Source organism: Microcaecilia unicolor, chromosome 11 (assembly GCF_901765095.1).
Source record: "Microcaecilia unicolor chromosome 11, aMicUni1.1, whole genome shotgun sequence".
Classification (NCBI taxonomy): domain Eukaryota; kingdom Metazoa; phylum Chordata; class Amphibia; order Gymnophiona; family Siphonopidae; genus Microcaecilia; species Microcaecilia unicolor.
The window spans coordinates 23,969,582-23,996,253 of record NC_044041.1 but is presented as its reverse complement, the minus strand read 5'-3'; the positions used below and the strand labels follow the sequence as shown (position 1 = coordinate 23,996,253).

General features: G+C 47.0%; 1 protein-coding gene across 3 annotated transcripts in view; it reads left to right on the top strand.

Annotated features, from left to right (window-relative positions):
* MYO18B (myosin XVIIIB) overlaps window positions 1–26,672 on the top strand; it is a 549,955-nt gene that overhangs the window by 430,257 nt on the left and 93,026 nt on the right. For all 3 annotated transcript variants that reach the window (XM_030218025.1, XM_030218027.1, XM_030218024.1), the window contains exons 36-37: window positions 12,426–12,539; window positions 22,668–22,784. In XM_030218025.1, the coding sequence (XP_030073885.1) occupies window positions 12,426–12,539; window positions 22,668–22,784 (231 nt within the window). The remainder of the gene's footprint in view (window positions 1–12,425; window positions 12,540–22,667; window positions 22,785–26,672) is intronic.

Below are 26,672 nucleotides of genomic sequence, written 5' to 3'. Positions count from 1 at the left end.
ATGTAGCTCCTGCTGTCTCTCTCAGGGGCCCTTTTACTAAGCCGCGTAAGCGTCTTCGTGGCTCTTGCGGTAATTTCATTTTTGGCGTGCATCATATACGCGCGGCAGAAACATAATTTTTATTTTCCGCCGCATGTATCGGATGCTCGCCAAGTGGCATTTGGCGCCCTGCTACCGCGTGAGACTTTACCGCTAGGTCAATGGCTGGCGGTCAGGTCTGAGACCCAAAATGGACGCACGGCAATTTTCATTTTGCCGCGTGTCCATTCTTGTCAAAAATTTTTAAAAGGCTTTTTTTTTTGCAGGTGCACTGAAAAATGATTCTGCGCGCGCCCAAAACTCGCACCTACACTACTACTACTACTACTATTTAGCATTTCTATAGCGCTACAAGGCATACGCAGCGCTGCACAAACATAGAAGAAAGACAGTCCCTGCTCAAAGAGCTTACAATCTAATAGACAAAAAATAAATAAAGTAAGCAAATCAAATCAATTAATGTGAACGGGAAGGAAGAGAGGAGGGTAGGTAGAGGCGAGTGGTTACAAGTGGTTACGAGTCAAAAGCAATGTTAAAGAGGTGGGCTTTCAGTCTAGATTTAAAGGTGGCCAAGGATGGGGCAAGACGTAGGGGCTCAGGAAGTTTATTCCAGGCGTAGGGTGCAGCGAGACAGAAGGCGCGAAGTCTGGAGTTGGCAGTAGTGGAGAAGGGAACAGATAAGAAGGATTTATCCATGGAGCAGAGTGCACGGGAAGGGGTGTAGGGAAGGACGAGTGTGGAGAGATACTGGGGAGCAGCATAGTGAATACATTTATAGGTTAGTAGAAGAAGTTTGAACAGGATGCGAAAACGGATAGGGAGCCAGTGAAGGGTCTTGAGGAGAGGGGTAGTATGAGTAAAGCGACCCTGGCGGAAGATGAGACGGGCAGCAGAGTTTTGAACCGACTGGAGAGGGGAGAGGTGACTAAGTGGGAGGCCAGCAAGAAGCAGATTGCAGTAGTCTAAACGAGAGGTGACAAGGGTGTGGATGAGGGTTTTGGTAGAGTGCTCGGAAAGAAAGGGGCGGATTTTACCGCAGGCCATTTTTTAGAGCACCTTAGTAAAAGGACTCCTCAGTTTCTGTATGTTGAGTTGAGAAGGGAAGGAGAGGTAGGACATAGCTGTTGGCATATCCTGCTGCACTGATGCCCACTCTATTCAAGAAAAAAACTATGATTAATCATTTCTATAGTGCTACTATATATGCAAGTACTTTCTCTGTCCCTGTGGGCAATGGAGGGTTAAGTGACTTGCCTGTGGGAATCAAGCCCAGGTTGCCAGGATCAAAGCCCACTGCAATAACCATTAGACCACTCCTCCACAGGACCATGTAGCCTATCCAGTCTGCTTATTTATTTAGATTTTGCTCACACCTTTTTCAGTAGTAGCTCAAGGTGAGTTACATTCAGGTACTCTGGATATTTCTCTGTCCCAGGAGGGCTCACAATCTAAGTCTGTACCTGAGGCAATGGAAGGTTAAGTGACTTGTCCAAGATCACAAGGAGCAGCAGTGGGATTTGAACCAGCCACCTTTGGATTGTAAGACCAATGCTCTAACCACTAGGCCACTCCTCACCAACTACAAATTATACAATATCTCTTATAGTTGCCTATATTGAGCTGATCTGGACATCTCCTGAGCTCAGATTTTTGTGCCACATCCATGGGAGTGAAGCTATAGGAAACAGTTTTCTAATAGGGCGCCTGGTAGGGGCCTAGTCTATAAAGAAACATAGATGCCTACTTTCCTTTATGGAATACTAGCCTCGCTGGGCATATACATGCTTAACATTCCTCAGCACACCAAACCAAACCCTAAGGTAGAGGTTAAAAAAAATCCTTACATATACCCAAACAACAATCCAAGAAGTGGGGGCAGACCAAAAAAACTCTTCACAGCCAGGGATCGATAAAAACAACTTTTATTCAGCACCACATTAGTGTACGACCCGACACAGGGCCATGTTTCGACGGAACAACCATCTGCCTCAGGGTTCTGACACTTGCTGTAGAAAATCACAAAATATGGGTGCTGAATAGTACAACTGATGATCAATAAACCGCTGTAATGCAGCGAAAACCAGTCGGATGCCAACAAGCCCGCCAAACCCCCCCCCCCCCCAGCAGTTTATTGATCATCAATTCTACTATTCAGCACCCATATTTTGTGATTTTCTACAGCAAGTGTCAGACCCCTGAGGCAGATGGTTGTTCTGTCGAAACACGGCCCTGTGTCGGGTCATACACTAATGTGGTGCTGAATAAAAATTGTTTTTATCGGTTCCTGGCTGTGAAGATTTTTTTGGTCCACCCCTACTTCTTGGATTGCTGTTAACATTCCTCAGTGGCTTACCAAGGGCAGGGCAGTGGGAGGGTCCACCTTGGATGCAGGCAATAAGAGACTAAGCTGGGCCTGGGGCAAGGATGCCCCCCCCACAACGCTGCTGCAGTACCCAATCTTACCTGCCTGCCCTCGGCTCCGTCCGCCACCAGGCCCCCTGCATTAAAATCGTCAGCGCCTCAGCTGAGCTCTGTTTGGAAAGGCAGATCTCTTCCCTTCGGGCCTTTCCTCACTTTCTCCCGCCCTCGTCTGATGTAACTTCTGGTTTCCACAAGGGCGGGACACAGGGAGGGCCCGAAGGGAAGGGAGGCGATCTGCTTTTCCAAACAGAGCTCAACTGAGGCGCTGCCGATTTTAATGCAGGGGGCCCAGTGGCGGACGGAGCAGACGGCAGGCAGGTGAATCCAGGGACTGCAGCACCGGCGGCCTGACCCCGGCACTGGGCCCCCCTTGGAGGCCCGGGCCCGGGGAATTCTGTCCTCCCTGCTCCCCCCTCCCGGCAGCCCTGAATAAGGGTGCACATCAAGCAGTCATGGAGCTGTAGTCTCCATGTGCATGTCATAGGATCTGCCAATCCCCTGCCCACTCTGACATCAGCTTCCTGTTCCGGGGCAGGGGACTGGCAGAGACAGAAGTGCACATGGAGGAGGGGAGGTGTTAAAAAAAACGATCCGCCCCAGGTGTCAAAGACCTCCCACTGCCTACCCTACAGTTCTTTATGTCTTGTCTTTGTATCTTGGGGTCTGTCCTACCAAAGAATTGACAACAATGGAAGGGAACATCGGACTTTTCATAAAATACTTTCTTTTCGTAAATTATGAACAACTGTGATAATGTTATGCTTAGGTCCTTGTATCCTAATTTTTTAAGAACTATTCAGACAGATGGCATAATTACAGTATTACAGCCAGCTATAATTGGCACTCATTGTATCTGCCTTAGAAAGATATCATCTGGAAAACAGTACAATTTTTGTGAAAAGCCAGTGAAATGTATTTTTTTTCCAATCTCTAAAATTATAACAAGAGTTGAGTTGCTCAATTTTTGCATTTCAGTTATATAGATACATTTTTAGGGGGCGTGAGTTACTTCGTAGATTTCGGGGCCTGTTTACTGATGTGTGATGTGTTAGTTAAAAAAAAACATAAAATGCCGTAAGTGCAAAAGCTGTGTGATCACAGTTGGGGGCGTGGCCAGCATTGGCCCTGCAGTTACAGCCCAGGCCAGACACTTGCTGCACTGCAAATTTATTTATTTATTTATTTGTTTATTAGGATTTTTTAACTGCCTTTTGAAGGAATTCACTCAAGGCAGTGTACAGTAAGAATAGATCAACCATGAGCAATAGGTAATTACAGCAGTAAAAATATTCAAATAACAATACAAAGTATGGCGTGGAGGGGCATAATTGAAAGATCGTCCAAGTACGAATTAGGACGTTCTTACGAAAACGTCCAAAAATAGACATGTATAATCGGAAAATAGTGTGGGCGTTTTTCGATACTCGATTATCCCTGTAAGAAAACAATCAAATGACGAGCGCATAAGCGTGACTAAATTGGGCGCCCTAACATGGTCGATTATTGCAGGTGCAAACGACCAGATCACGTATACTACTTACAGTGTCAACACAATACATAATATAACATTTTCATTGATAGTGAAGGGCAGTGGCGTAGCCAGACTGCCAATTTTGGATGGGCCTGAACCCAAAGTGGGTGGGCACAAAATTTTCTCTCTACCCCCCTTCCCCAGCAAAATTTAGTCAGGCTAATCAGATGCATTTGTCACACAGGGTAAAGTGCTGCTTTTCAGTGCATCAGATTTCAGAAAATTTATTTAATAGCCTAACACCCTTTTCAATGAGCTTTCAGAGGCCAAAACCTCCTGCCTCAGGTCAGTATAATGCTGTTACGGTATCCTCGCCTGACCTAAGGAAGGAAGTATTGGTCTCTGAAACTTCATTAACACAGGTACCATATTACTTTATCCTAAATTAAAAATAAAATTATTTTCTTTACCTTTCTTGTATGGCCATTTACTTTTTCTCATTGTGTCGCTCCCAGTCTCTAGATTCTGCTTTCCTTCGTTTTCACTTAATTCTTCTGCCACGGTTTCCTGGCCATTTCTCATTTTTCTCTCCTTTTTCTTTGCTTTCTTCAATATTTTTCTGCCTCTCTCTCTCTGTCCTGATTTAATTCATTCTTACTATCCATTCTTTAATTTCCTTCATCTACTTATGGCTTTTCATCTTTTTCTCACCCTTGTTCTCCCCATGCCCCTTATTCTCCAGTCTTTCACTACTCTCCTTTTCCATCCAGCAGCTCTCTTCTTTCTCTCCCCATCCTTCCAGTCTCCCCTCTCTCTCCCCATCCTTCCAGTAGTCTCCCCTCTTTCTTTCTGCATCCTTCCGTCCAGTGTCACCTCTTTCTCCCTACCCTTCCATCCAGCATCTTCCCTCTTTCTCTCCCCATCCTTCCATCCATCTATCCTCTCTCCTGATCCTTCCATCTAATGTCTCTCTCCCTCTTTCTAACCAGTGTCTCTGTATCACTCTACCCTTTTCTGTTAGGTGTCCCTTCTCTCTCCACATCCTTCCAGTCTCTCACCTTTCTCTGCATCCTTCCAGTCTCTCCCCTTTCTCTCCCCATCCTTCCATCCAGAGTCTCTCTCCCCATCCATCCGTTTTCCCTCTTTCTCTCCCCATCCTTCCATCTGTTTTCTATCTTTTCTCCCCATCCTTCCATGTTTTCCCTCTTTCTCCCCATCCTTCCATGTTTTCCCTCATTCTCTGCCATCCTTCCATCTGTTTTCCCTCTTTTCTCCCCATCCTTCCAAGTTTTCCCTCTTTCTCCCCATCCTTCCATGTTTTCCCTCATTCTCTGCCATCCTTCCATCTGTTTTCCCTCTTTTCTCCCCATCCTTCCATGTTTTCCCTCTTTCTCCCCATCCTTCCATCTGTTTTCCCTCTTTTTCTCCCCATCCTTCCATGTTTTCCCTCTTTTCTTCGACGAGGCCCGCCCTGCATGCCAGCGCCAGCCCCCATTGCCGGCCACTACTGCTTTTCCTGTTGAGCAGCAGGGCCGGCGCTACAAAAAAGAAGAAGCGCTAACGGCGCTAAGGACGAGAAATGTTTTTAAAAAAAAAAAGCGCGGCACCGGCAGGCACTGTCTCGGCAGCCTTAAGGCATTGGCTGCTGAGGCATTGGCTGCTGGCTCACAGACGGGAGGAGCCTGCGAGCCAGCAGCCAATGCCTCAGCAGCCAATGCCTCAAGGCTGCCGAGACATTGCCTGCCGGTGCCGCGCTTTTTTTTTTTAAACATTTCTCATCCTTAGCGCCGTTAGCGCTTCTTCTTTTTGTAGCGCCGGCCCTGCTGCTCAACAGGAAAAGCAGCAGTGGCCGGCAATGGGGGCTGGCGCTGGGCGGGCCTGGGCTGAAATTGGGTGGGCCCAGGCCCACCCAGGCCCACCCGTAGCTATGCCCCTGGTGAAGGGTATAAGCAAAGATGGAACATATAGATAGGTAAGAGAGTAAGAGGAGTTAAATAGCATTTATATACGCTAAATGACCCTGATCTCCAACTTGGCATCCACAAGCCAATCCCCCCCACCCACTACCATTATCACCATTTTCCTCACCCCCCCCCCCTCCAAAGAGGTACCTGACCTGCTTTCAACCCTCTGACTCCCCTCTCCCATTGATATGTAACAGAGATTTCTATGATGGCGTTGTCGTAGGACAGGACAATCCCTGGATACTCCTGCCCCATTACCTCTTGAGTTTAAAAGGGTGGCTCTGTCCCCTCTTGGTAGTCTCAGCTCCAAAGCCAGCCCCTCACCATACAGATATTGGACTAAATTCTATAACATAGTAACATAGTAGATTACGGCAGAAAAAGACCCGCACGGTCCATCCAGTCTGCCCAACAAGATAAACTCATATGTGCTACTTTTTTGTGTATACCTTACCTTGATTTGTATCTGCCATTTTCAGGGCACAGACCGTAGAAGTCTTGCCCAGCACTAGCCCCGCCCCGCCTCCCACCCACCAGCCCCACCTCCCCCACCTATAAATGGTGCCTAACAAATTGGCACTGAAAAACTGCTTAGCGCTATTCCATAAATGGCCAGCATCCCCTTTCTGAAACCATGCATAAAATGTATGTATGGATTCCACACCTAAATTTAAACATATAATTGTAATTAAATTCATTTAGCGCCAGTAATTGCTTGTTAAGAAGCCAATTATCAGGATTGGCTCATCATTCAATTAAATTGGGCACGTGTCCAATTTCTATATAGGGTGCCTAAAAAATTGGCGCTGAAATCAGTGCCGGCTAAGCTTATTCTATAATCCATGCCAATTATATAGAATACGCTTAGTTGATATTTTAGTGCCTAAAGCTATGCGCATCCATTTACACTAATGAAAATATAGCATAAATCCCGATGCGTAGATTTATGTATACTGGGCCATATTCTACAACTATGCACTTAAATTTCAGAACGCCCACAAAATGCCCATTTCCCCACCCATAACCACGCCCCTTTTTGCCTGTGCGCTTTAGAAGTTTGGCGCACTTCGTTATAGAATATGCTTAGCAAGTTGTGCGTGTAAATCCTAATCCGTGCCAATTAATGCTCATTATTGCTTGTTAAGAGCTGTTATCAACACTGATTAACTTGTTAAGCCAATTAAGTTATGCGTGTTATAGCATTCACACCAATTTCAGTGCGGATCTCTAGGCATGCTATATAGAATCCAGGGGAAAAAGTTTAGTGACTTTTATATAATTTGGGGGATTATGTGCCCGGTTAGAGAGATTTTTGGCCCAAACTATCCCTATAGGACCCAATATTCAGCCCTTGTAAACTGTTCACTGCCACTTGCTGAATTAACCCTGGATAGTCAATGCTAGGGCAGGTCCAGCTTCTGGCATTTAATCTACCCATTAGTTAACCAGGTACTGGCTGATATTCAGACCCGTGCCTAGTTAACTCAGTGAATAAAGTTAAGTATATCAGTACATAAGTATTGCCATACTAGGAAAGACCAAAGGTCCATCGAGCCCAGCATCCTGTTTCCAACAGTGGCCAATCCAGGTCACAAGTACCCGGCAAGATCCCAAAAATGTACAAAACATTTTATACTGCTTATCCCAGAAATAGTGGATTTTCCCCAAGTCCATTTAATAACGGTCTATGGACTTTTCATTTAGGAAGCCGTCCAAACTTTTTTTTTTTTAATTTCTTTATAACATTTTAATATACATAATAATATTCAATCAAGAATAATAATACACAATACTGAAAAAAGCATAAGGAAAAGCCGTCCAAACTTTTATAAAACTCCGCTAAGCTAACCGCCTTTACCACATTCTCTGGCAATGAATTCCAGAGTTTAATTACACATTGAGTGAAGAAAACTTTTCTCCAATTTATTTTAAATTTACTACATTGTAGCTTCATCGCATGCCCCCTAGTCCTACTATTTTTGGAAAGCGTGAACAGACGCTTCACATCTACCCGTTCCACTCCACTCATTATTTTATAGACCTCTATCATATCTCAGCTGCCTTTTCTCCAAGCTGAAGAGCCCCAGCTGCTTTAGCCTTTCCTCATAGGGAAGTTGTCCCATCCCCTTTATCATTTTCGTTGCCCTTCTCTGCACCTTTTCTAATTCCACTATATTTTTTTTGAGATGCGGCTACCAGAATTGAACACAATATTCGAGGTGCGGTCGCACCATGGAGCGATACAAAGGCATTATAACATCCTCATTTTTGTTTTCCATTCCTTTCCTAATAATTCCTAACATTCTATTTGCTTACTTAGCCGCAGCAGCACACTGAGCAGAAGGTTTCAACATATCAACGACGACACCTAGATCCCTTTCTTGGTCCATGACTCCTAACGTGGAACCTTGCATGACGTAGCTATAATTCGGGTTCCTCTTTCCCACACGCATCACTTTGCACTTGCTCACATTAAACGTGCTCTGCCATTTAGACGCCCAGTCTCCCAGTCTCGTAAGGTCCTCTTGTAATGATAGCCTTTCTAGGCATGGGCAGCCCAAATTTTTTGTTTCATGTCAAGACTTCCCTCAAAGTGCAGATGCCCATAAGACGCAGCTCTGTTCAATATTGGGGGTGTTCAAGCACCCACAGAACTGCGTCCTATGGGCATCTGTACTTCGAGGGAAGTCTTGACTGTGTCTAAGGAAGGGTAATTTCCATCGGGTTTAGCACCCCCAATCATTTTGAAAAGTTGGCTCCTACGCAGATGTCCAGATACACTTATTATTTTGTGGTACAGTTACTAGAAAACACCAGTGGATAAAAGAAAATGATCTAACCTCAGTGCCCATAAAAACAGGAATGAGAATTGGTCTAGTAGCTGGGGTAAGGAACTACGATCCAGGAGAGGAGATTCTATTTTATTTATTTATTTCGAGACTTTCCATACCGCTCTGACGGCAGAGCAGAGAGATGTACAGACTACATAAGAAAACAAGAAAAGAACTCCATTAAAATTTAGGAAAGCAAGCAACCACACCAAGGGGGAAAGTAAGAGCAGGGAAGAAAGGGAGACGGGAAAAGAGGGGAAGCATCCTAGGCAAATCCTCAGGAGCTTAGTCAAGATCGGGAGGCGGGGCTGGAGGTTGGGAGGCGGGGATAGGGCTGGGCAGACTTGTACGGTCTGTGCCAGAGCCGGTGGTGGGAAGCGGGACTGGTGGTTGGGAGGCGGGGATAGTGCTGGACAGACTTGTACGGTCTGTGCCAGAGCCGGGGTTGGGAGGCAGGACAGACTTGTACGGTCTGTGCCAGAGCCGGGGTTGGGAGGCAGGGCTGGGGAGGTGAGGATAGTGCTGGGCAGACTTATACGGTCTGTGCCTGTGCCAGAGCCGGTGGGTGGGAGGTGGGGCTGGTGGTTGGGAGGCGGGGATAGTGCTGGACAGACTTGTACGGTCTGTGCCAGAGCCGGGGTTGGGAGGCAGGACAGACTTGTACGGTCTGTGCCAGAGCCGGGGTTGGGAGGCAGGGCTGGGGAGGTGAGGATAGTGCTGGGCAGACTTATACGGTCTGTGCCTGTGCCAGAGCCGGTGGGTGGGAGGTGGGGCTGGTGGTTGGGAGGCGGGGATAGTGCGGGGCAGACTTATACGGTCTGTGCCCTGAAGAGCATAGGTACAAATCAAAGTAGGGTATACACAAAAAGCAGCAAATATGAGTTATCTTGTTGGGCAGACTGGATGGACCGTGCAGGTCGTTTTCTGCCATCATCTACTATGTTACTATGTTACAAATACAGCTGGTGAGTTCAGTCACTGTTTGTCCAAAAGCTATTTGAAAGAGCCAGATTTTAAGTTCTGTCTTAAATTTCCTGAAAGAGAGATTACTTCGGAGGGTTAGAGGGAGATTTTTCCAAGTATGAAGTGCTAGAAAAAAAAAGGCACTATGACATGTAGGATTCCAAATAGGCAAGTCTTGGGCTGGACAGAATTAAATTGTGGTTGTTTAGGGACTATAAAGACCTAGCAAGACAGTAGGGGATAACAAGAGAGGAGAGTAATCTGTAGAAAATAACACGGGGACAGGGACCCATGGTAATCGCGGGGATGGGGCGGTGACGGGGATGGAGTGGGGATGGGAACAGAGCCCATGGGTTTGGGGACAAACTTTGTCTCCGTGTCATTTTCTACTTTAAAGCCTGTTAATAAACTGGACTGTTATTTATGTTTAAGTGATGCCTACAACAATATTTAGATTTTTTGGAAAAACAAGCAAACATGCTGGCCACAATTTGGGGGATCCTGTACATTCCTATCAACTCATCTTCTGAGAAGACATGTTCTATTGCAGGAAGGACTGTGGAAGGCGGGAGAGCTAGACTGAATCCTGGGATTGTTGATGACATCTTATTCATCCACAGATTAAAAAATCATAACAATGCTTCATAGGGCCTATTTTTCCCCTCTAGGGCATACAGAATGGGTTTTGGATGGGTTTTGGAGGGCTCAGCAGACTAGATAAGGGAGCAGTGGTGAGATGTGTACCTGGAAGTTTTTATACGAAGTCCACAGCAGTGCCCTCTAGGGTGGCTCCTCCTATATCCCAATGGAACGATTTTCTGCATTTTTCACTTGGACTTTTTTTTTCTTTCGAAAGTGGAACAAAAAAGATAAGTGCACAGAGCACACAAAAACGTCTTGCGTGTGGCCATTTATGAAAGAAAAAAACAAGATATATGTTTTGCTGTTCAAAAACGGCCATACTTCCTATTCAGATTTGGGAAGTTTAGTGCAAAACATCCAAAGTCCAATTTAGGCATCATATCGAAAATGCCCCTCCTCAAAAACTCTCAAAATTTGAACTGCAGGCTTCATCAAAATTCAAAACCAAAAACGCTTATCTATGCGTAAGATGCTCATGAAGCAGCTCAAGAGCCAACTATATTTGAAGTTTGATACATATTGAAGCATGAGCGGAACTTGAAAGCCAGGGGCGTAGCCAGACCTCACCGGGAGGGGGGTCCAGAGCCCAAGGTTTAGCCGCCCCCCCCCCGAGCCGCCGCCGCCACATTAGATCCCCCTGCCGGCTTGCCGACGATCCCCTTGAGCCCCCCTTCCGCCACCAACCCTCCCCCGCTGTCGCCGCCTGCCCCGCCGCCGCATCAGATACCTTGTTTGCTGGCGGGGGTCCCCAAACCCCGCCAGCCGAAGAGAGTTTTCTTCAGCGCCGGAGTAGCGCCTTCGTTCAACTAAGTTCCTGGTGTGATCAGCTGTTTATGACGCCTTACGTCCTGCACCGTGCATGTAACCCTGTGCAGGACGTAAGGCATCAGAAACAGCTGATCACACCAGGAACTTAGTTGAACGAAGGCGCTACTCCGGCGCTGAAGAAGAGTCTCTTCGGCTGGCGGGGTTTGGGGACCCCCGCCAGCAAACAAGGTATCTGATGTGGCAGTGGGCGGCGACGGCGGGGGGAGGGTTGGTGGCGGGAGGGGGGTTCAAGGGGATCGTCGACACGGGGGGCCAGGGCCTAATCTTCGGGGGCCCAGGCCCCCTCAGGTCCCACGTAGCTACGCCACTGCTTGAAAGACAAGAGACTTTCAACTGCAGAAGGAATGATTATGTTTTAAGAACACAGTCCCCGAGGAAGCCATATAATGAAATGGAGGGCCAACATTGGACATATCGGGGATCCTTTTACCAAGCTGCGGCCCTGTGCTAGCGGTGAGGGATATTTTTCCTGTGTGCCAGGACCCTTTTTACCACAGTGGGTAAAAAAAAAAGCCCCGACAAACATGACCATGTGGTAAGAAAACTCTTACCGCGTTTCCGTGCGGCGGGGAGCCCTTACCTCCACCTACTGAGGTGGCGATACGTGCTCCCGCAGTAACCCAGCAGTAACTGGGCATTGTGCAGCAATGCCGGATTACCGCCGCAGAAGCCATTTCCAGGGGGTTTCTTTTCCCCCCAGGCATGGCATGCGCTTGGGGCGGAACTAGCACCGGCGGCCGTGTTGGGCCGGCGGTAGTTCCGATTTAGCATTCAGCAAGCCCTCGGGCTTACCGACGTTTCTGAAGTGTGATCCACAAAGCTCCGTAAGTGTTTTGGAGGTTTTTCCCAATCATATGTGTGTCAGACCCCTGACACAGGCAACATCTGCTGAAACGCGGTTGTGTTGGGTCACCAGGAACATCACACAGTACATTTTTGGACTACTTGGACTCCATGTCTGTTCTTTTCCTTCCTTGGGTTTCTTATCGCTGTTCCTTCCTGCACTAATCATGAGTTACCATGTTGACAACTTTAGTACAAATGCCTCTACTTTATAAACGTTATTGTTCTCCAGTTTGAATAAAAGGCACTTATAAATCAAAATAACTCCTAATTTTAATATTTTAGCAACAGTGCTCAATTAATGGTAGGTTAATATGATGAGAAAACGGAAGCCAGAAGAATCAAATCATTTTTATGGCAAAGTTAATTCACTTTGTCCCACCAGTGGTAATTAGCTTTAATGATACAATATTTCTTTTCCAGCTTGGAGAAAGCAAAGCTAAATATGTAGAAGCCGAGAAATCCCAGAAATCTCTGAGCCTGGAGTTGGAGAATCTTCATGTGGACCTGGAGAACATCTCAAGGAACAAAAACATGGTATTGTTACAAAATAGCAACACTAAACTATGTTTGTTTATTCGGTATTTCTTTTAATAGTATTGAAAATTAGCATAATGGCGCGGATCGGCTAATGGCTGAACATTACACAAAATGACCATTAGAAAACAGTTTTCAGAGGTAAAACAGGGGTCAAATATTCAGCGGCCCACTGTTCCCTCTAAGCTGAGTGAGAGTCCTCCAACTGCAATGCTACCAGTAGGGGGTGCTGCTTCAATATTGTGTTTTCATTCACTAGGGACAGCTGGGTTCCCTAGAGTCCTGCAGAGCTTGCCTGTCCATCTCTATTGAAATTGTGATAGCGAAACAGCACCCCCTACTGGCAAGACTGTTGGTGGAAGACTCCTACTCATCTTAGAGGGAACAGTGGCATGACTGCCACATAACCTGGATATTTATGCATATTTTCAGCAACATTATCCATATAAGTGTTGGCTTTGAAAATCCAGCTGTAGTGTTGAATGGCCAGCTATGGGGGTGATTTTATGAGGGTAGGGCACCATTTACATGTGTGAAGAGCTGATTTATAAATATGAACTGGAATGCATGAGCAAATAGCAGGGTCATTATTCAGTGGGACCACACTTGGATTTTCAAGGCATTACCCAAATTACGCCACTGAATATCTGGCCAGATCATTTTGGCACTATTGAAATAGTGCCAAGGAGACCTGAAGCAAAGCTTGGCAGAGCCAGGAGTTACTTGAACATAAGAATATAAACATTGCCATACTGGGACAGACCGAGGTCCATCAAGCCCAGTATGCTGTTTCCAACAGTGGCCAATCCAGGTCACACGTACCTGGCAAGATCCCAATGCGGGCTTACTGCACGCTATTCCGGGACTACCGCTGGCCCAATGTGGCCACTAGGGGTAATTCTGGGTCGAGCGTGCATCCTTTCCATGTAAAAAAAAAAACGAGGAAATGGATTGTGCGTTAGTAACCCAGCAGTAATCTGGCATCTCCACGTGCTGCGCAATTAGCGCCGGAACCCTTACCACCACCTCAATGGGTATCGGTAAATGCACCCCCACTGCATGGCCATGCTGTAAGTGTTATCTTACCACATGGCCATTTTTGGGGGGAGGGTTTTTTTTTACCCGCTGAGGTAAAAAGGGCCCTGGCATGCGGGAAAAATAGCACCACTTAGTGTGCTCCAGCCCTGATTTCTCCCTTACTGGTTATCAATATCAGTGCAAAGGCTGAGGGAAGACCAAGTCTCAGACTTTACAGTTGATCTCTGTAAAAAGGTTGAGAAACGTGAGACGCTTTAGTGCAACAAGTATTCTAGTTTCTTAAGTTTAGTGAAATGTATAGACAAACAAGATTAAGAGGTCCTTTCACTAAAGTGCAATAAAGTCCTACACTTACTGCAGGTTAAATTCAAAAATTAATACTGGGCCAGATTCTGTAAATTGTGCATAAAAAGAATGGGTGTTAGAAAAGGTCAGTGCTAAGCGTGATTCTATAAAAGGCACTCACCCTTTATATAATCACGCATAGCGCCAAGGGCGAACTGACCATATGGGCAAACGGGCAGTGTCCAAGGGCCCAGGGCTGTAGGGGTTCCAGTGCTTCCCTCCTACGTGCCAGATGTGCAATGTCCTTTTCTCTCCACCGGGACATTCGCCCCGCCTCCTCCCCCTCCTGCGCTACCATCCCTAAACCCTCCCTTCGCAGGCGGGGGCACTGGCAGCTAAATCGGCCATCTGCTCCTGACGCTGGAACTTTCCTCTGCTGTGGCCCCACCCCCTTCTGATGTCACTTCCTTCTTCCACAAATGTGGGCCGTGGCAGATGGCCGATTCAGCTGCAGGACCAAAGGAAAAGGGCAGTGGCAGGGGGAGAGGGAGGCAGCAGGACTGGCGGGGGGGGGGGGGGGCACAGCAGGATTGGGGAAGGGGCAATGGTCCTCATTGCCCAGGAGCCCAGTCTACCGCTGCATAATGCCAATTCCTATGCCCAAGCTGTGGGCACCAGACTTACGGCTGCTGAAACCTGGTGTAAATGTTGGTACCCAAGTTGGAAACGCTGACCCAGTTTTCTATAATGATGTGTAAAATGTTTTGGAATGCTCCCCTGACACACCCATGCCCTTCCCATGACTACACCCCCTTTTGAATTACATGGTATAGGAGTTAGGAGCCCTGCCTTATAGAATAGCATACAGCCAGATGTGTGTACAAATTCTAATGGGTTCCAATTAAATTCAATAACTGGGTGCCATAGAGGGGCATAATCGAACAGGTGTGCCCATCTATAAGGGCGTCCATCTCTAAGGACGGCGCCACGAAAGGGCGGGGCAACCCGCATTATCGAATCAAGATGGCCAGCCCAGGTGCATAGCTCTCTTACCTTGTGTGCTGAGCCCCCCCAACCCCCCCCCCCCAAACCCCACTACCCACAACTGTACACTACCATAGCTCTTAAAGGGTGAAGGGGGGCACCTAGATGTGGGTACAGTGGGTTTCAGGTGGGTTTTGGAGGGCTCCCGTTTACCACCACAAGTGTAACAGGTGGGGGGAGGGGATGGGCCTGGGTCCGCCTGCCTGAAGTGCACTGCAGTACCCACTAAAAACTGCTCCAGGGACCTGCATAGTGCTGTGATGGAGGTGGGTATGACATTTGAGGCTGGCAAAAAAATGTTTCTTAATTAGTTTTTTTGGGTGAGAGGGGGTTGGTGACCACTGGGGGAGTAAGAGGAGGTCATCCCCGATTCCCTCCGGAGGTCATCTGGTCAGTTCGGGCAAATTTTCGAGGCTTGATCGTGAACAAAAAGGGACCAAGTAAAGTCGGCCAAATGCTCGTCAGGGACACCCTTCTTTTTTCCATTATCGGCCGAGGCTGGCCATCTGTTAACCATGCCCCCGTCCTGCCTTCGGTACACTGCCGACATGCCCCCTTGAACTTTGGCTGTCCCTGCGACGGAAAGCAGTTGAGGCTGGCCAAAATCGGCTTTCGATTATGCCGATTCGGCCGGCCCTGAGAAAAGGCCGCTCATCTCCCGATTTATGTCGAAATGAGCTGGATAATTAGAATCAAGGGGGAGGGGGTTATGTGTAAAGCCTGCGTGCTAATCATTGGGGGTGTTCCCAGCATGTTCGCTTACAGGTATCAAACAGAAAAGTTCTTACTTTGCATTAAGGCCATTATGATGGAAACAGCAGCATTTACGAGCGCGCTCAGTTCACTTGCACACGTAAATATTGTTTTCAGACAGCTGCTATTTACACACGGAGATCCGTATGACAGAGAGATTTCAAGGGGGTGCCGTTTGGGATGGGGACTGTTAATGTTGTCTAGATATTCAGATGCACTTTTCTAGTTAATTGTTCATCCAAATATGCAGTTAAATCAAATGGCTCAAAACTTGTTCGGTTAGATTTAGGAAAAACGTTTATGCAAACAGTTGATTTTGCATATTAAATCCAGTTAGAGCTAAAATCATGCTTACTGGCTGAAGTTAGAAAGCCAAACCTAGTCATGCTCTCCCCACCACACATGACCTCCCTTCCTGTCCCCCGGTCTCTTTTTTTTGTCTATACACCCAGCAATTATGTGCAAAGAAAATGAAGTAGGCAACAGAATAAATATTTAACCAGTTAGATTCATGAAGATAAAAGCCCCTTTTAACTACTGATCTGATAGTGAATGATGGCAGACAAATAACAATGAGCCCATCCAGGTTGCCCACCTGCCTGTGTTAACCAAAACCACCTCCCCCCCCCCCCCCCAACCCTCAACTGTGTTCCTACCGCTGCTCTCTGCATCAGACCCAAACAAAGCTGAGGTTTTTGTTTCATTTGTTTATTGTGTCTGTATATGAACAAATGTATGGGTTTTTTTTTTCCTCTTACTTCTAGGTTCTTATAGCAAGTGTCATCTTTCCTATTTTAATTGGCATTTGTTTCAATTTCGATTTTAATTTTTTATGTAAACCGCTTTGTAATGCCTGTTGGAAAAGCAGTATATAAAGATAAATAAACCATAAATCATACTCAGCATTTTTCTAATGGGCAAAAATTTAGAAAAAACATTTTAGTATACCCAATCCTTACGAGGGTTTGTATTAATTTATTGTTATTAATTGTAGAAAGGTATACATCCAACATCTGTTGCAATATTCCTAAAATATGCATTGAATTTATAAATTCCAAGGCCAATATCTCTATATATAAAAGGCACCACCAACGTTCTAAATGAAGCCTCCAGCCGGAAGTGTGAAGGGGGACAGATATCCGGTTTCCCCATGAGTGTCTGCCCCGCCCTCGCTCTCTCTGTAACACAAACAGTGAAGGAAAACACAGCAAAGCACCAAATCAAATCGCTCTCTCTGTAACAGTGAAGGACTCAGAGGGGGGAGGGGAGAGAGGGCAGAAGCCCTCACTATCTTTGTAACACAAACACAGCACAGCAGGAAACTTAACACTGAAGGACTCGACTCAGAGGGGGGAGGGGACAGAGAGCACAGGAGAAGGGAGAGAGGGCAGAGGGCAGGGACACACACACTCCCACATGCATACAGAAGAAAACCTTGCTAGCCCCCGTTTCATTTGCATCAGAAACGGGGCTTTTTTACTAGTAACATATAAAATTAAGTGTTAAAGGAGTCCTTTTACAAAGGTGCGCTGAAAAATGCCTTGCGGTAGCGTAGGTACGGGTTTTGGGCACATGCCGATCCATTTTGTAGCACGGCTGTAAAAAAGGCCTTTTTATTTTTTTTGCCGAAAATGGACGTGTGGGAAAATCAAAATTGCCCAGCGTCCATTTCGGGTCTGAGACCTTACCGCCAGCCAGTGACCTAGCGGTAAAAAAGCTGGGCGGTAATGACCTATGCGCATCAAATGCCACTTGGCACGCGTCCATTACGTGCGCCCGAAAATAAAAAATATTTTTCAGATGCGCGTATCAGACGCAAGCCAAAAATGAAATTACTGCAAGAGCCACGCGGTAGTCGGGTGGTAACTCCATTTTGGCGCATGTTGGACGCGCGTAGATGCTTATACGGCTTAGTAAAAGGGCCTCATAGTTGTGAAACAGCTAAAGTGACATACCCTGAAAAGGGGAGTGATTTTAAGTTGATCAAGGATCAGTGGTGAAATTCAACCATTGAACCAGGGGCGTAGCTACGTGGGGCCATGGGTGCATGAGCCCCTGTAGATTTGGCCCTGGCACCACCTGCCGCCAACCCCTTCAACCCCTCCTCCTGCCACCAACCCTCCCCCACCGCCGCCACCATCGGGTACCTTTAGCCAAAGTCCTCTTCTCTGGCGCAGCCGCGTTGCTGATCTGAAAGGGCAGTCTGACATCCTGCGCGTTGTCGAAAGGGTTGGCGCCGGGGGGGGGGCGGGTCAGAGGTGATGGTGGTGGCAGGGGTAAAAAATGGCGATGGGGGTTAAAAATGGCGGGGGGGGGGGGGTGGTTGGCAGCGCCGGGGGGGCTAAAATGTGTCCTCTCACCTCGGGCTCTGGACCCCCCTCCCGCCGAAGTCTGGCTACGCCCCTGCATTGAACATGAGTTATTTATCTAAAGAGGTGCCCGGTTCAAATCCCGCCGCTGCTCCTTGTGATCTTGGGCAAGTCACTTAACCCTCCGTTGCCTCAGGTACAAACTTAGATTGTGAGCCCTCCTGGGACAGAGAAATATCCAGAGTACCTGAATGTAACTCACCTTGAGCTGCTACTGAAATAATCACGCTAACCAGTTAACGCGTGGCAATGCAATTGCGCTGTTTATCAGAGAAACACCCACTCTCTACTCCCAGACATGCCCCCTCCACAGTAAAAATACAACTAATTTTTTTAGCAAGTGGTGTGTCTGCAATCACCTGGAACTTACTGCAGGACGCCTGAGCTCGCCCCCGCGATAAGCCCTTTTAAGCTGCAGTAAGCATGTCCTGGTGTTTGCTGCGCTATAACAGAGAGAGGGAGCGAAGCACAAAAAAGCCAAGAAACAAAACAAAAAGCACCAAGGGCCTTCAAAGAAAGGGGATAAAGTCTTTAATTGGTCCATTTAAGTATTGCTTCATCAACGTATACAATTAAAGACCTTATCCCCGGTGGCGTACCAAGGTGGGGGCGGTCCGCCCCGGGTGCACGCCGCTTGGGGGTGCCGCGGCGCGCGCCTGTCGGCTGCGAGTTCGAATCGCTACGCTAAATTCTCTCGTTCGCTGCAGCATAGGGAGGGAGCTGCAGCGAACGAATTTAGCGTAGCGATTCGAACTCGCAGCCGACAGGCGTGCGCCGTGGCACCCCCCCTAGCGGCGTGCACCCCGGGGGGGGTGTCATTTCGCTGGGGGGGGGGGGGGGCGCGCGCTGCACCCGGGGGGGGGGGCACATCGGCGATCCGCCCCGGGTGTCGTCGAGGCTAGGAACGCCACTGCTTACCCCCTTTCTTTGAAGGCCCTTGGTGCTTTTTGTTTTGTTTCCTGGCGTTTGCTGCAGCATAGTAAAAGGACCCCATAGTAATGAAATGGAAAATAGGCTTGTAAAGCAGCTCATTACTATGTAAATACTATACTGCGGCTTGCAGTGTTCACCTGCTGGGGGTTTATGTCAAGGTCTCTGTTTTTATAATGCCATGTTATTTCAACTCTTTGAATATACTTAGTGTAAACCACCAGGAGCTCTACAGATTGTACGGGTTATAAATGATCTAAATAAATAAACAAGTTTGGTATATCTGGTAAAATAACTTTAGGTGAAAGTTAAAAGCTGAGGGTTTTTTTTTTAACCAAACAGCAGCAGATGCCCTTATATGGAAACTTGCCCCCCCCCCCTAGTGATAGTACCACGAGACTACTCTAGGGGTCGCTGGTGCCATCGCTTCTGCCCACAGCACTACACAATAGGGGTTCTAGTATGGTAGGCCCGTGAGGGTCTCCAGGAGAGTGGAGGGCTTTGGGGGGGAAGGTCGATGCCTTGGGGGGGCTTCCAGTGAGGGTGGGAGACTTCCAAAGGGCCTTTACCAATAAGAGGGGGCCTTCGGGTTAGAGAGGGGCTGGTTGGGGATTTTACTTTCAGGGAAGCTTGACTTGGAGGGGGCTTTAGAAGGGCTTACAACTTGGAGGGGCGTTCTAGCCTTTCAGTTAAAGATGCCAGCCCCTTTAAGAGACAGTCCAGGAGCACTGGTTGAATAATGTTGTTTCTGAGGTGGCTTGAAGCACTGTCACAGAGCTGCCAAGGGGTCCTAATTTTTGAGAGGGAAATTTTAGCCCCAGCCTAGCCCCACTCTCCCTTGGCTCCACCCACTCTACATGGTTCCGCCCCCTGACACACCTCAATCTCAAAGCCATTTCAGAAAATATTTTATTTAATAGCCTAATACCCTTTTCAATTAGCTTTCAGAGGCCAAAACCTCCTGCCTCAGGTCAGGTCAGGACAATATAACGCTGTTATGGTATCCTCTCCTGTCCTGAGGAAGAAAGTGCTGGTCTCTGAAGGCTAATCAAAAGTGTTTTAAAAATCAGTGACGGTATCACCTTATTTTCTGTTTTGTGTTTTATTTGCATTTATTAACCGTCCTTAACACAGCTACCACATTGCTTTATCCAAAATTAAAAATAAAATTATTTTCTGTACCATTGTTGTCTGGCCATTTACTTTTTCTAATTGTGTTGGTCCCAGTCTCTTGATTATGCATTCCTTTGTCTTCTCTTAACTCTCTTGCCAGGGTTTCCTGTCCATTTGTCATTTTCTCTCCTTTTTCTTTGTTTTTTTCAATTTATTTTTCTGCCTTGCTCTCTGTCCAGATTTAATTCATTCTTACTATCCATTCTTTAATTTCCCTCTCTTTACTTCATCTACCTATGGCTTTTTATCTTTTCCTCACTTTCATTCTCCCCATGCCCCTTCTTCTTATTCTCCAGTCTTTTACTAACTCTATCTTCTCCCCCTTTCCATTCAACATCTCCCCTCTTTCTCTCCCCATCCATCCAATGTCTCCCCCTCTCTCTCTGCATCCTTCCATCCAGCGTCTCCTCTTTCTCTCCCTAACCTTCCATCCAGCACCTTCCCTCTTTCTCTCCTACCCTTCCATCCAGTTTTATCCCTCTTTCTCTCTCCACCCTTCCACCCATTACCCTCTCCCAATCCTTCCGTCCATTGTCTCCCTCTATCTCCCCTTCCTTCTAGACAGTTCTCTCTCTTGACCCTTTTCCATTCAACATGTCCTCTCTCTCCCCATCCTTCCAGTGTCTTTCCTCTTTCCCTCCCTACCCTTCCATCCAGCGTCTTGCCTCTTTCTGCCCCCTCCTTCCAGCATTTTCCCTCTTTCTCCCTCCTTTCATCCAGCATTTCTCACTGACAGCTAGGGTCTTCCCCAGTTTTCTCCCCAGCAGCTTATCTCTCTCTCCTGCCAATGTCCCCTCTTTCTCTCCCGATCTTTCCACTCATCTCTCTCTCTCTCTCTCTCTCTCTCTGTACCCCCTTCCATCCAGCATATTCTTTCTTTCTGCCCCCTCCTTCTAGCATTTTTCCTCTTTCACTCCCTCCTTTCATCCAGCATTTCTCCTCTTTATCTCTCCACCTGACCAGCCAGGGTCTCCCCCTTGCTTCCCTTCCTTCTCCCCAGCAGCCTGTCTCTCCCTTGCTCTTTTCCATGTCCCCTCTTTCTCTCCCCATCTCTCTCTGGCTCTCTCTCTCTCTCTCTCTCTCCACCCTCCAGTGTCCTCACTCTTCTTTCTCTACCCTCTGCTCTCTCTGGACACCCCCCTCTGGACACCCTTTCCCCCTTCCCCTACCCTTTCCAACCATGTTTCTCTCTCCCTCTGGGCCTCTTTGCAGCAGCGCTGACACAAGAACAAAAACAAAGCCTTCAGGCATGTGCTGTTGGCTCTGCCGATCCTCTGCCCCAGGAATGGGAAATTGACATCAGTGGGGGCAGAGGACAGCGCATGCCTGAAGGCTGCTGCGTCCCTGCGCTTGTTTTTATGCCAGCTGTAGAGAGAAGCAGCAGCTCCTTTGTTTCTGCCGCTGCTCAACAGAAGTGGTGGCGGCGGAATTCAGCGGGAGGCTTTCCCGCTTTGGCAGGAGTGCGGGAGTTGACCCGCCATAGCGGGAGTCTCCAGCTGAATGCGGGAGACTTGACAGGTACGGTGTCATTCATATATCACAGGAATCAGTCGCTGCAGTATTGAGATACCACAAGGTGCCATCTTTTATCGCACTTTGCTATCTTCCTCTCTAAGTGGTGAATAACAGGTAGAGTAACTATTCATATCAGTGGCTTAGCCACAGGTGGGCCTGGGTGGGCAGGGGCCCACCTAGTTTCACTTCTGGCCCACCAGTGGTGACGCAATATCGTTGGTGTAGCTGGTGGGGATCTCTGGGCCTCACCAGCTGAAGAGTCCTTTCTGCTTGGAGTTCCCCGAGCAGTGTCAAACCCACAGCAGTCAGTAGTGTGCTTCCAGCCGCTGACGCTGGCACTGCCCCCCCCCCCCCAACACCTTTGCACATGCTCAGTTCAATTGACACCACTGCGCATGCTTGTACGGGGATGCTGGTTGAACTGAGCATGTGTGTGTTGGGGGAGGGGCAGTGCCAGTGTCGATGGCTGGATACGTGCTGGTGACTGGCGTAGGGGTGAAAGGTCGGGCATCAGGGTATTCTAAAAGATTCTTCAGCTGGCAGGGCCTGGAGATCCCTGTCAGCCAAGGTATTTATCTTTATGGTGGGGGGAGGTGAACGGAGAGGAAATGTGTGGGTCATGCCCAACCAGTTCACCCAAAAATTGAAGTCCGGCTATGCTACTGATCCATATAGAGTTGTTTGTAGACTTTCCAGTGCTGGCTGTTGTGTAGATAGTGAGAATGAAAATACGTATAAGTTAAAATTAAATGTTTACAGTTGCTTGGTGGACTCGTCACTGAATATTGACCTTCCTGTGTCCTTCTTGGTTTTTTTTAGTAGTACAATAAGTGAAGTATGTCTGGAAGAGCTGCTCCAGTCACACACTTTTCTGTTACTTTGAGCTCTTTCATCAAAAAGCCAAGAATTTGATGTGAGGTTGTTCAGATGCCTCCAATCATTCGAGAGACCAGGGGGCTGCGCAAGCAGTGAATGCTGTGCGATCTATTAACAGTACTCTTTGGATTTTATTTCGTATCAGGTTGATGAGCAGCTGTACCAGCTGCAGTACGAGAAAGCCGATCTCCTGAAACGGATCGATGAGGACCAGGAAGACCTGAATGAACTTATGGAAAAGCACAAAGCCCTAATTGCACAGGTAAGAAGATTGAAGGGCGCGAAGACGGAGAAGTGGGGAAACAGAGAAAATGAAGGCACATTTTGAGAAAAGGCATCTCATTTATCACATGACCCATCACACTTCTAGGATTTCATCATTTATTTATTTGTACTTGTATACCATTTTCCTAATCGAAATAGATCATTCAAAATGGTTCACAAGCACATAAAACAATAACAGTCTGGAACAAAAAGATAAAAGTTACAGAAAAGAAATAATAACAAAATAACTAGCCGTAGTCAACCCACTACAATTCTACTACTACCACTACTTATCATTTCTGAAGCGCTACTAGACGTACGCAGCGCTGTACACTTGAACATGAAGAGACAGAACAAATAAGGGATAAGGACAAAGAGTAGCAAGATTCCGTGCAGAATCCTAAAGAGTAGCAAGATTCCGGAATCCCAAGACTACTACTACTACTACTACTACTTATCATTTCTATAGCGCTACTAGACGTACGCAGCGCTGTACATTTGAACATGAAGAGACAGTCCCTGCTCGACAGAGCTTACAATCTAATTAGGACAGACAGAACAAATAAGGGATAAGGACAAAGAGTAGCAAGATTCCATGCAGAATCCTAAAGAGTAGCAAGATTCCGGAATCCCATAGTAGCAAGATTCTGTGCAGAATCCTAAAGAGTAGCAAGATTCCGGAATCCCAAGACTAGTACTACTACTTAGCATTTCTATAGCACTACTAGACATACACAGCACTGTACACTTGAACATGAAGAGACAGTCCCTGCTCGACAGAGCTTACAATCTAATTAGGACAGACAGACAGAACAAACAAGAGATACAGAAGTACATAAGTAATGCCATACTGGGAAAAGACCAAAGGCCCATCAAGCCCAGCATCCTGTCCCCGACAGCGGCCAATCCAGGTCAAGGGCAGCTGGCAGCTTCCCAAAACTTACAAACATTCTATACATGTTATTCCTGAAATTGTGGATTTTTCCCAAGTCCATTTAGTAGCAGTCTATGGACTTGTCCTTTAGGAAACCGTCCAAACCCTTTTAAAACTCTGCCAAGCTAACCGCCTTCACCACGTTCTCCGGCAACGAATTCGAGTTTAATTACGCGTTGGGTGAAGAAAAATTTTCTCCTATTTGTTTTAAATGTACTACACTGTAAGGGAATATTAGTGAGGATGATAAAATAAGGGTTCTGAACAAGTGAATAAGGGTTAGGAGTTAAAAGCAGTATCAAAAAGGTGGGCTTTTAGCTTAGATTTGAAGGTGGCCAGAGATGGAGCTTGACGTACTGGCTCAGGAAGTCTATTCCAGGCATATGGTGCAGCAAGATAAAAGGAACGGAGTCTGGAGTTAGCGGTGGAGGAGAAGGGTGCAGATAGGAGAGATTTACCCAGTGAACGGAGTTCCCGGGGAGGAAAGTAGGGAGAGATGAGAGTGGAGAGGTACTGAGGAGCTGCAGAGCGAATGCACTTATAGGTCAATAAGAGGAGTTTGAACTGTATGCGGAAACGGATAGGAAGCCAGTGAAGTGACTTCAGGAGAGGGCTAATATGAGCATAACGACACTGGCGGAATATTAATCTAACATTTTAAGAATCAATCATGTGTGTTCAACATTAAAACCCTAACAGGATGATGTGATGTTTCAATCACAGAAGCCTTTTGTCTTAGCTGCTGATGAACAAATTTGGTTACTGCTTCTCCAGTATTTTTACAATTAGCATGCACTAATTCATATGTTAAGGGTTTTTTTGGATCATAGTAACATAGTAGATGACGGCAGAAAAAGACATGCACAGTCCATCTAGTCTGCCCAACAAGATAAACTCATATGTGTTACTTCTTGTGTATACCTTACCTTGATTTGTATCTGCCATTTTTAGGGCACAGACCGTAGAAGTCTTGCCCAGCACTAGCCCCGCCTCCCAAATACCAGCCTCGCCTCCCAATCTCAGCTAAGCTTCCGAGGATCAGGGGTGTAACTAGGAAGGGCATGGGCAGATCACGGGCATGGAAAGTATATTACAGTTAGTGTGTGGAGCTGACAGTTTTGGCGGTTAGGTGTCCTTTCAGTACCCTATGGTAAAAAGTGGCCTGTGGTAATGTGGGCGTGTGCTTTTGCCGTGCGCTGGACCATTTTTTTTACCGTGGCTGGAAAAAAAGGCATTTTTTAAAATGGGCCAGTAAATGGCCGTGCGCTAAAATTAAAACTAGCGTTTGGCTATTTACTGCCTAAGCCCTTACCGCCACCCATTGACCTAGCGGTAAGGGCTCACACGCTACTCGTATGGTAATCATTTATTTATTTCTTACATTTGTAACTCACATTTTCCCACCTACTTGCAGGCTCATTGTGGCTTACATAGTACCGTAAAGGCATTCGCCAATTCCGGTTATGAACAAATAAGGTTCGTGTGTACAGACACATTAGGGAATCGTAGAGAGGAAGAGTTGTTATACAGTATGTCCATTACGAGCTTTGGTTTCGTTGTGTTCCAGGGTGCAGGCATTTAAGTTGGGTTGGTAGGGTATGCCTTTTTCAACAGGTTAGTTTTTAATGATTTCCGGAAGTTTAGGTGATCATAAGTTGTGTTCGCGGCTTTTGGTAATGCCATGGGCTCCTCTCACTTTACGGTCCCCAGCTGGTCTTCTTCCTCCTGATTATTCCTCCTCAGCAAATCCCCCTCCTCTCCCTTGGGATCCTGAGACTTGTAGTTCCCTTGCTGCTCCTTTTGCTTGCCCCCAGGGCTTTGCAGGGGTTCTTGGGAACTGTAGTCCTCCTCCCTTCTCCGGCTCTTGGGAAACTTATGCCTCCGTGGGGGCATGGCTTCCCAGCCCCTAGGATCCTGGGACTTGTAGTTGGAATCCCGGGTATGAAACCTACCCATCTTGCTCCTCTCCCGGATCCCTTCTTCCCTGACCCTCAGGGGTTCCTCACACAGGGGCAGAGAATAGGCATGGAAGTGTTATTCAACTAGCAGGCATTAACAATAGTGCATTCTAAGGGCTGGATCTACCCCGGCATTCTATATATCGTGCCTTAATCAGAAACCGAAGTGCATTCTGTAACAGTGCACATAATTTAATTAACTAGCTAATCAACACTTTTAATTGGATGTTAATAAGCAATTATCAGCACTAATTAGCATTAATTAAAATTTACAAATGCAACGCTCAGTGTTTTCTGCAACATGGTGCACCTAAATTCTAAGCTGCTTAGTTGAAAAGGGGTATGGTCATGGGCGTGGCGTGGGCATTTCTAGAATCTTTGTGCATTATTAGAGAATATACCCGCTCTGCACCTAATTTAGGCATCGGGATTTATGCCAAGTAAAACATGGCCTAAATGGACGTGACCAAATTTGGTCACATGAAGAGGGGTCCTTTTACCAAGGCACGCAAAAAATGGCCTGCGCTAGTGTAGGCACACGTTTTGGATTTGCGCAGGTTCATTTTTCAGCGCGCCTGTAAAAAAGGACTTTTGGGGGGGGGGGGCGAAAATGGACATGCGGCAAAATTAAAATTGGCCCACTTCCGTTTTGGGCCTGAGACCTTACCGCCACCCATAGACTTAGTGGTAAGGTCTCATGCGCGGCAGTAATCTTCAGTTCGCATACACTGCCGATTACTGCCTGGTTAGCGCCATGTGGCAGAAAATAAAAAAATATTTTCCGATGCAAATGGAATTACCGCTCGGGGCACGTGGTAGCCAGGTAGTAATTCCAAATTGACGTACATTGCACCTTCACGCCTTTGTAAAAGGGCCCCTCAGTTGCTTGTGCATCTCAGCATAGTGTACAATTGTACGCACATAAATTTACACACCATTTATAGAATCCAGCCCTAACTGAATAACATTGACTTATTACGAGTGTCCTTAGCAG